This window comes from Tupaia chinensis, unplaced genomic scaffold, assembly GCF_000334495.1.
Source record: "Tupaia chinensis unplaced genomic scaffold, TupChi_1.0 Scaffold000559_1, whole genome shotgun sequence".
Classification (NCBI taxonomy): domain Eukaryota; kingdom Metazoa; phylum Chordata; class Mammalia; order Scandentia; family Tupaiidae; genus Tupaia; species Tupaia belangeri.
The window spans coordinates 6,764-16,153 of NW_006160071.1; the positions used below are offsets into that span (position 1 = coordinate 6,764).

At 57.6% G+C, this 9,390-nt stretch overlaps 1 protein-coding gene across 1 annotated transcript in view; it reads right to left on the reverse strand.

Moving 5' to 3' along the window:
- Nucleotides 1-9,390, reverse strand: part of LOC102482022 (sialic acid-binding Ig-like lectin 5) — a 73,071-nt gene that overhangs the window by 4,308 nt on the left and 59,373 nt on the right. Inside the window, 2 exon segments of the mRNA XM_027775380.1 lie at nt 1-163; nt 248-505. The exon segment at nt 1-163 is cut by the window's left edge and continues 32 nt beyond it. Of these exon segments, the coding sequence (XP_027631181.1) occupies nt 1-163; nt 248-505 (421 nt within the window).

The following is a 9,390-nucleotide window of genomic DNA, read 5'->3' on the forward strand; positions in this document are numbered from 1 at the left end:
GCGCGGGAGTGGATGTGGAAGGAGCCGTGCTGGCTGTTCCCCCCCAGCAGCTGCTCCCCCAGCCACCAGCGCAGGGAGGGGGCCAGAAGGGCTCTGGAGGAGCAGCTGCAGTGCAGCCCCTGGGCCTCCCAGGAGCAGGAGGGACCCAGCAGCTGTGGGGGATCTACGGAGGGAGGGGAGGGTCAGAGGGGCCGTCCTACCCTCTCCAGGACCCCGGCGTCCTGCCTCCAGGGGTGCCCGCACTCACAGATCACAGAGAGGTTCAGGAAAACACTCAGGGAGCCCAGCGGGTTCCGCGCTTCGCAGGTGAGGCCTCCTTCTTCCTCAGGCCCGACCTGAGGCAGCTCCAGGCTGGCGTTACTGGAGATGGGGGTGTCATTCAGGGCTGGGGACCCCCGGAACCAGCTCAGCTCTGCAGGGGGGTTGCTGTCTGCAGCACAGAGCAGCCGCAGAGCCTGGCCCTCCAGGACGGGAAGAAGCCAGGTGTTTTGTGGGACCTTGAGGACTTTGAGGAGAGACAGAGACAGAGAGAGAGAGAATGAGGGAGATGCCTGCGGGGAGGGGAAGAGCAGGGGTCCCTCTCCTCCTGGGGGTCTGCGTGAAGTCTGAGAGACATTAGGGAAGCCCTGGCTCGGGCCTTCAGAAGCACCAGGGTATCCCCAGAGCAGCCCAGGGCTCAGCAGGCAGGGAGAGCAGAGGGCAGCGGTGGTGGCCAGGGGCAGGGCAGGAACGCCAGAGGCAGCTGGGACCAAGACAAACTAAGGAAGCCGGAGAGGGAGATGCCAGGAGAAGGGCGCCTGAGAGGCAGAGCGCCTCCCTGGCACTGGGCCAAAGTGAGCCACAGTGCAGCCATGATGGGGTTCCTGGGTCACCATCTAAGACTGTCCCCCACCTCCCCCTGAGTCTAACTTGGGGAGCCAACTTCTCATTCATGTTCCATTTTGTCCCCAGAGTGCAGAGCCCAGCCCAGGTGTGTCCCTGCAGAGGGCAGAGCGGCTCCTACCTGTGCTGTCTCCCTGGAGGACGCTCAGGGCCATGTTCTGCGGGGCGTCTGGGGTAGAGACGGGGCAGTCACTGCCCGTGGGAGGGCGGCAGCAGTGGGCGTTCCCCAGGAGCCATGGAAACAGGCAGAGGAATGTCCCTTTTGGCTGCCCAGGACCCAAATGTGATGCCTGGTCCACCACATTTGGACCCAAATGTGACGCCGGGTCCACCCTGCCCCTTCCCACCCACCCCAGGGACCTGGGTATCCTGGCCAGCACTCACAGGACACGCTGAGCCGCACGGTCCTCTCTGTGGTCACGCCAGCTCCCGGGAGCCTCACCTGGCAGGTGAGGTTGGTGCCGTGGTCCTGGGGCCGTGGGATGAGGGTGAGCACCGAGGAGTGGGTGGTCCTGGAGCCCAGAGAGGTGGGGGCAGCTGACGTCCAGGAGAAGAGAGGGGCTGTCCCCTGCTCACAGGCCCAGGGCACCGAACAGGTCAGGTTGTTGGGGCGGCCGGACTCCAGGATCCCCGGGATGAGGATGTCAGGGGTGTAGGTCAGGGCTGGTGAAGAACGGAGGACACAGCATCAGGAAGGGTCTGAGAAGTGGCCTGAGGGCAGCTCAGGCTCTGGTCCAGCCCCTCCCAGGACGCGGTCCCAGCCCAGCCCAGCCCTGCCCTGCCACGCGGTTCCCAGGGCCACCGTCTGGCCGCTCCGGTAGCCCTGACTCACCTGTCACCCACACGGAGACTCCCTTCTCTCTGTAGTGATGTATCACACGAGACGGCCTCTCCGCTGTGAAGAAGTACACACCCGCGTCCCCGCTCTGTGCGTCTCTGATGGCCAGGAAGCAGTTGTTGGCCTTGGTGTCCCCCAAGAGGAGGAATCGGCCCCGAGTCTGCTCCTGAGCTGTCCTCTCTGGGTGGTTGGTGGCCACGGGTGCGTCCTGGTCCTGCTCGGCTCCTCCCTTGTACCAGGAGCCGTAAACGGAGCTGGAGATAGCCCAGTAGTTCCAGGGTTGGGGGTAGAAGAACTCGCAGGGCACGAGGACGCACAGGCCCTCCTGCACCGTCACCAGCTCGGGCACTTGCAGCTGCAACGTCCCATCCTGAGCCAGGGACCCTGCGGGGAAAGGAGGGTCAGCCCGGCTCGGCCCCCACCCGAGCTCTGCCCCCCCACTCACCTGCCCACAGCAGGGGCAGCAGCAGCAGCGGAGGCTGCATCTCGGAGCTGAGGTCCCTGGGCTTCCTGTGTGAGCAGAGGGGAAGGCGACGGCAGGGGCAGGGCTGGGACCCACGGAAGCCGGGGAGGAGCTCCAGGCCTGGGCTTCACAGAGGAGGAACCTCAGATCCCAGGCATCTGGGTACATTCCACTCTGCACAGAGAGAGCAGAAACCTCATGACTCAGAGACCTCAGAGACCCACCTAGTGGAGAAAGAGAAGCACGAAGACAGCCCTGCCCCATCCCAGGTGCTCCCTGAGCTCTGGAGCCTGGACCAGGACCTCTGGGGACATCAAGGCATGGGCTGGGGTGAGGATCTGAGGTCCTCCCACTCCGAGCTGTTTCTCTGTGCACCACATGTCCACCAGGGAGCTGGTCACTCCTGGTCAAGCCCTGGAGAGTCGTGGTCTAGATGAGACCGCCCGGGGCAGTGGGTCCTGCAGGATGTGGGATTCTCCAGGGTCCGAGTGAGTGTCTGGGTCTCACAGAGCAGGGAGTGTCCCAGGAAGTGAAGGCAGCGGTCATTCTTTCATGCATTCGGCAAGGACAGCGAGCGTCTATGCGTGGGTGGGGTAGACACACGAGGAGATAAGACTGACCGTCCACACCCTTGAGACACTGCCACCCCCAGCCCCTGTCCTCTCCAAATGCACGTACTCGTCTTCGAGCCCTGCAGTCGCAGCAGTCTGTGCCGTGTCCGGTGGTATGCTGGGGTTTTTCTTTGTTTTTTTTGGGGGGGTTTTTTTTTTAGAGAGATTTTTGTTATAGGGCACGTGCGTTCACTGGAGAAACAGAGAGAGACAAAGAGACAGAAAGCAAGAAAGCACACCCCGGGGGGGTGGAAAGCAAGAAAGCACACCCTGGTGGGGTGGATGGCCACACCCCAATCCCTTCTCCTCCCTCTCCTCTTGGGATTTGGGGCATGCACACACACGTGCCCAGTGTGAGTTTTAAGCCGCCGGGTTCGGGATTCGAATCATGGTCAACAACGTGGGAGTCCAGTGATGTAACCATTATGCCATCTGCTGGTCCTAGGGATGCTATTTTTTTTAGAATGCGTAAGTATGGGGTTCTTCCATGGTGCAGCAATAGCACAGATGCTCCGAGATGCTAGGCAGCACCAGAAAGTCCCGGATTTGTATTTGGAGTTTGCGTTCATGCTGGGTGCCTGGAGACCTCCCCACAGCACTGCAGCTGGGAGTGGATCTCATCACAGGAAAGCAAAATAAATAGCAGAAATAAAATATAAATTACCAAAATAATAATAATAAAACAACACCTGAGGATAGAGTTCCCTCCGGCATCTACTACACTGGTTTGCAAAGCTTCCACAGCATCTGCACAATTGGGGCCCCGTGGGCTTCCTGGTGAAGGAGGACATGCACCCCAGGAGCTGTGCAGGGGACTTCTTTTTCACCCCCTCCCTGCTCGGTGTGCAGGACTGGGGAGACCTTGCTACGTCTTCCTATGGACCAGCATTTTCTTTCCGATGAAAATCTGCTTCTCACAGTTAAGTGTGCTATAAAAGGCACGGTATTTCCAGACTCCATGAGTGGAATATATAGAGAAAATTAAAATTTGGGGTGATGCTCACGTAGCTGTCCGTGCCATGCAGTGTAGTGTACATCTGGAAAATCCTTAACACATGTTTGTAAAATCTTTAAACATGGTGGCAGGAGCAGCAGGTGATGTGGTGGTGTAGGCATTGAACTCTCACATGGCCAACTGTGGTTCGAGTCCCAAAGCTGGTGGCTTGAAATCCTGAGAGGGTAGTGGAGGGAAAGGGACTGTGGAGTGGCCATCTCCCCTGGGGGGCGTACTTCTCACTTTCCTTCTGTCTGAATCTCTCTGTCTTTCTACAGGCAAAAACCTAAAAATAAGAACAAAAACAAAAGCTTTAAACTCAGGAGTGTCCAGATAAATGCTATTCACCCGACTAACATGGAGGGCTGCTTTTATCCTTGTGTGATACGTAAGGAGTTGAGTCTCCAATAAGAAAATACCTCTTTCTATGTTATTAAAAACTAAATAAGAATGTGGCCCAGCCCCAGCGCCGAGGTCATTCTAGCTCCCTGTCGCGCTTTAAGCCACATGCTGACCGCAGTTCTGATCCTGGGTCGTACACAGCAGGTGCCCAGGCCCCTGAGGAGCTAGAGGACTGGGGAAGGGGATTGCAGGTGAGGAGGCCTGTCGAGGAGCGTGCTCTCTCTGTCCCTCCCTCTCTCTCGGGCACGCGTGCTGTCTAGCATAAGAACAAGGGGGTAACAGAATGTGGATGTGAGAGAAATCCAGTCGCACTGGTTTTCACAGCAGAGAGTCAGTCCACACGGACGGGAGGGTGAGCCTTGAAGATGTGAGCTCTCCTTGAGTTTCCTGGATCAAGCTCCCTCCTCACCCTACTGCTCCTTGGGACACAACGCCATCCTTCCAGTGCTCAGGGAACCTTCTGGCCTCATCCCTGCCCCTCCATCTCCCTCACTGAGCTCATCCTTCAGGAACGCCGTGAGCCAGACCTCGGACACACACCCAGCTCTGCTCCTGCTTGAGCCCCTGCCCTGGTCCTGGAGGACCCAGATGGCCCGGCCCAGTCTCGGCAGCTGAGGAGGGCCCTCTCTGGCCTGTGCTGACCGGGGCAGTGTGGGATCCTGTTACAGTGGGTCCAGCCCTGTGTGCCCTCCTCGCACCCCCAGCTCTGGCGTTGGCCTGTGAGGCTCCACGGGCTGCACCGTCCTCCGGAGCCACCCCTGCTGGTCTCTCTGCTCAGACACAGGCCTCTGAGCGGCCGTACTCACTGCTCCCTTCCTCCCTGTTTCTGGGGTCCTTCCCGTTAGGCACGCACACACTTGCTCTTTCATGGCCTCAGGGCTCTGCTCAGACATCACCTCCTCTCACTGCCGGATACAGGGACTGTCCCCGGGAGGTCGCAAGTTCCCTTCCCTGCCCGATCTTCCTCCAAACACACATGGCCGCTGACACGCTCCACCATTATTACCTATTAATTTCTTTTTTATCTTTCTGGTCTCCAAACAACAGCTTCTCAGTCATGGAGAGTTTAGATGCCGTACTCACCAAAGCACCCTAGTGGGAAGCAAGGGGAAAAGCATTCGAGACTTTTTCATGAGTGGAATTTGGGTAGGGGTGTGTGCAGGGGAGGGAGGGCATTGTCGAGAGAGATTCCCAGATCGCTGACACACGTGGCAGGGGTGGAGGCGCGGTTCCCAAGAGCGGGCAATGAGCCTGTCTGGGACTCAGGGACGGTTCCAGGCTAGAGAAAAAGTGCTGAGGGCTTCGGGGAGGATAGCAGAGGCAGACCCAGGGGTGTCAAGGGGGAACGAGGGCCCCAGGCACAACGGCGGGGACACACGCACTTCAGTTTAATTGTAAGCCAGGGTCGGGAGGCGACCAAGATGCCTGGCCAGGGAGGTGGGAGGAGAACGAGCCGGTCACGGCAGGAGTTTGGTCCTGGGGCAGGGGAGCAGAGGACGGATGGCTTTAGCACACTTCCCATCGCATGTCTGGCCTTTAGCCAGCAGGAACCCACCTCAGGCAGGGCCCAGAGGAAAGGCTTTTTCCAGCCCAGGTTCTGGGGCACGCCGAACGGAGGAGATGGTATTTTCAACTTTGGCGGGGAAGGGGTGCGGTGGCTTGGAGCAGGGGCTGGCTCCACACGGCCTGTTAGGTAGGCCTTGTGCTCTCTTCTCCCTTCTCCAGTCAAGCTTCAGGCCAGGCAGGGAGTGACACAAGCCCAGAGCCCTCTTCCAGCCCCACAGCCTCAGAAACTCGGGTGTCCTGACACACAAGGGGGCACTGAGTCCAGGGGAGCTGACCTGACCGGTGTGGAGTCGGATGGAAGCAGCAGGCAGGTTCTAACCGTCTGCTACTGGGGGTGAGCAAGCGTCTGACCCAGAGAAGCAGCGGCTGCCCGCACATCAGCGGCCGTCGTGGGGGGAGTCTGGGTCAGCACAGACTGGGGCGTCTGGCTGAGAACGGAGTCCTGGACAGAGGCTCTGGAGGTTCTGTGCTCCCTGGGTCAGTGCAGGAAGGAGTGGAAACGAACTGAGCCCGGGATGTGTGAACGCAGCTGCAAGCTTTCTCTTCTCTTCTGGTTTTGACGGGGCCCCCTCCAGAGACCGTGATGGGGAGACAGAAGGTGTAACGACAGCCCCTCCAGAGACCGTGATGGGGAGACAGAAGGTGTAACGACAGCCCCACTCAAACCTTGTCTTCAGCCTGTGGCCTCGCAGCTGGGGCAGCGGTGTCTCTGGCTGAAGGGATGGTCTGGGTCCTCCTGACACCACCCAGGTGACCTCTCCCACTGTCCTAAGCTTCCTTCCTCAACAGAAATCAGACCATCAGACAGTCCGGGGAAATGAAAGCTGAGTTCTCTCCCTAGGCCACAGCGGGTGGGCCCTTCCTTCCTCCTCTACCCCCAACCCCTGTCTCTCACCACCTGAAGAAAACAACTCTCTGCTCTCAAGAGAGCAGATGGTCTATTTCCCCAATGGTTTCCTGGAACCTTTCCACGGGGCTGGGGAAGTGGGTGAATGAGACTTTCTTGGTGTGACCAGACCCGCTGTGGGTCCAGCCCAGAGACTAAATGCAACCCCAGCTGCCACCACACAGATGCCAGTACTCAAGAGATAGTAAGGGTGGAAAGGAAAGGCGGCTTTATTCAGGGAACCAGGGACCTGGGAAGATGGTGGACTGATGGTCAAAGGCCATTTCCAAAGTCTCAGATGGGGCAGAGGGCCCCCGAAGGAAGCAGTGGGCTGGCTCCACACGGCCAGGGAGGGGCCAGAAGGGAGGGGCCGTGTGCTCTTTTGCACAGCTGTCTTCTTGGTCACGTGGAGATTGCTGGCACCGGTCACCGTTCATAGCTGTGGCCCTCTCGCCCTCAAAGCCAGCATGGCTCTTACACATATCCTCTCTCTGTGGTTCAAGACCCAGCTCCTGTGAAAACTCAGCAAAGCTATGATTAGGGCTTTGTCACAAGTTAAACAGTAAAGCAAGGTCAGCCCACGAAAGGGAAGCAGCCCTTCTTCAAGGGTAGTTGCATTGCCATTGTAATGAACTGTCATCAAATTACTAACTGCGACTAGCTTTTCTTTTTTTTTTTTTTAAGAAAGATTTTTTGCTATAGGGTGCATGCACTCACTGGAGAGACAGAGACAGAAAACGAGAGATCCCCCCCCCAGGGAGGATGGCCATGCCACAATCTCTTCTCCTCCATTCTCCTCTCAGGACTTTGGGTATGCATGCACACACGCCTGACATAAGTTTTAAGCCACCGGGCCTGGGACTCAAACCATGGTTGACTGTGTGGGAGCCCAGCAATGTAACCAATGTAACCAAAGTAAGCCATCCACTGGCCCCACCTGTGACTGTTTTAAGTGTTCATCATCCATAGTTCCAAAATTTCTTCTCTTGGAAGCTACCCTTCCAAGGACCCTGGGATACAGGCTCCAATGACCACCTCATTTCCCTCTGCTCCCCTCTTTCTTTCCTTTTTAAATTTTAATTTGCTAGAGGGGATGCGTGCCCACCAGAGAGGCAGAGGAAGAGGGAATGGGGAGGAGTACCCCCAGCAGGGCATGGTCACACCATGACTCCTCCTCCATTTCCCCAACATGTCAGGGCTTGGGCGTGCACACACACAGGCCTGGAGTGTTTCTCAAGCCACCAGGACTGTGATTTGAAGCACAAAGTCAGCCATGTGGACTCCAGCTCCCTGACTCACCACTCCGCAGGGCCAGCCCTCCCCCTCCTTTCTCCCTCTTGTAATGACCAGGCTGCGAGGCCTCCCACTGGCAGCTCCGTGTGAGGTCCCAGCCCTCTTCCCAGTCTAAGGAAGGTCCCTGGACGCCGAGCGTGTCCATTCGTCCCGAGATGATGCCTCACTCCGTTTTACTCCTTTGTCTGACAGACACGGAGAACGTGCATGTATGTAATTATCTGTGTGTGTGTCTATAAAACCTGTTTCCATATATATAAAACCTTCCAGGATCGAGCACAGAGCCAGAGATGGAAGAGGACAGTGAGTCGTGCTCTCTGTCCTCCAGCTCCTCCAGGGCTCCATTTGCTACTAGCAAGAGAGAGAGAAGGGGGAACGGATAGGGAGGGAGAGAAAGAGGGAGGAAGGGGGACAGAGGAGGGAGAGGGGGAGAGAGGAATGGGGAATGGGAGGAGGAGGGAGACCGAGAGGAAGGTGAACAGAGGAGGGAGGAGGAGGGAGAACAGAGGCCAGGGTGTGGATCCTGTCTCCTGGAGGTGCGAGGAGGTTGAAAAGGGCAGCCCAGACAGAACGACACTGTCGCATCCGCCCCCACGCAGCCCCTCTGCCTCCAGGTTTTCAGTCTGGGTCTGCCCAGGGGGTGAGCTGTGCTCCAGCCTGGACTGGGACGTGGTCCTGGAAGGGCCCAGGGCAGCCGCGTGGCGCTGTCCGTGGTGCTGAAGCAGGAGCGCGTCCCAGCTTCAGGAATGACTCGACGGCCGGAGACCTAGGCTGGAGGAACCAGGCACGGGCCTCAGGCCTGGAGAGCAGCGAAGTGGGAGGGACTGTTGTGCTCTTTCTGGGAAGGAAGTCGGGGAGGCGCCGGCCCTCTGGTCTGGAGCTGGGCTTCCCTCTGAGACTCTCCCTCCTCCTTGGCTCAGGAATAGCCTGTGGGCACAGCCAAGAGGCTGAGTCAAAGCCGCGGTCCATCCTACACCTCTTGTGAGAGGTGAGAAAAATAACACCATAGTAAATAACTAAATAAGTAATCATTTTATTAATAAAACCATTGTTAAAGTCTCTGAAAGTCAAACTTTTGTAACCTCCAGCAAAATGCATTTCTAATTGATAGGGTAACTGGGGGAGAGGAGAGGATTCCCCTAATTACATCTGAAGCCAACACAACATTCTCCCCAAATAGCAAAGTCATGTACATCTCCAGGTAATGCATTAGAGTGCCTCGTATGATCAATTTTTTTCGCTTTTGTTGAGTCCATAGTACAGAAGTAATATATCCAGGAACCAGCAGTTAGCGTAATGGCTATGTCGCTGGACTCCCACGTAGTTGACTGCAGTTCACGTCCCGGGCCCGGTGGCTTAGAACTCACGCTGAGCGCGTGTGCGTGCGTGCCCAAGATCCCGAGAGGAGAATGGAGGAGAAGGGATTGCGGCGTGACCATCCCCCCTGGGGGGTGA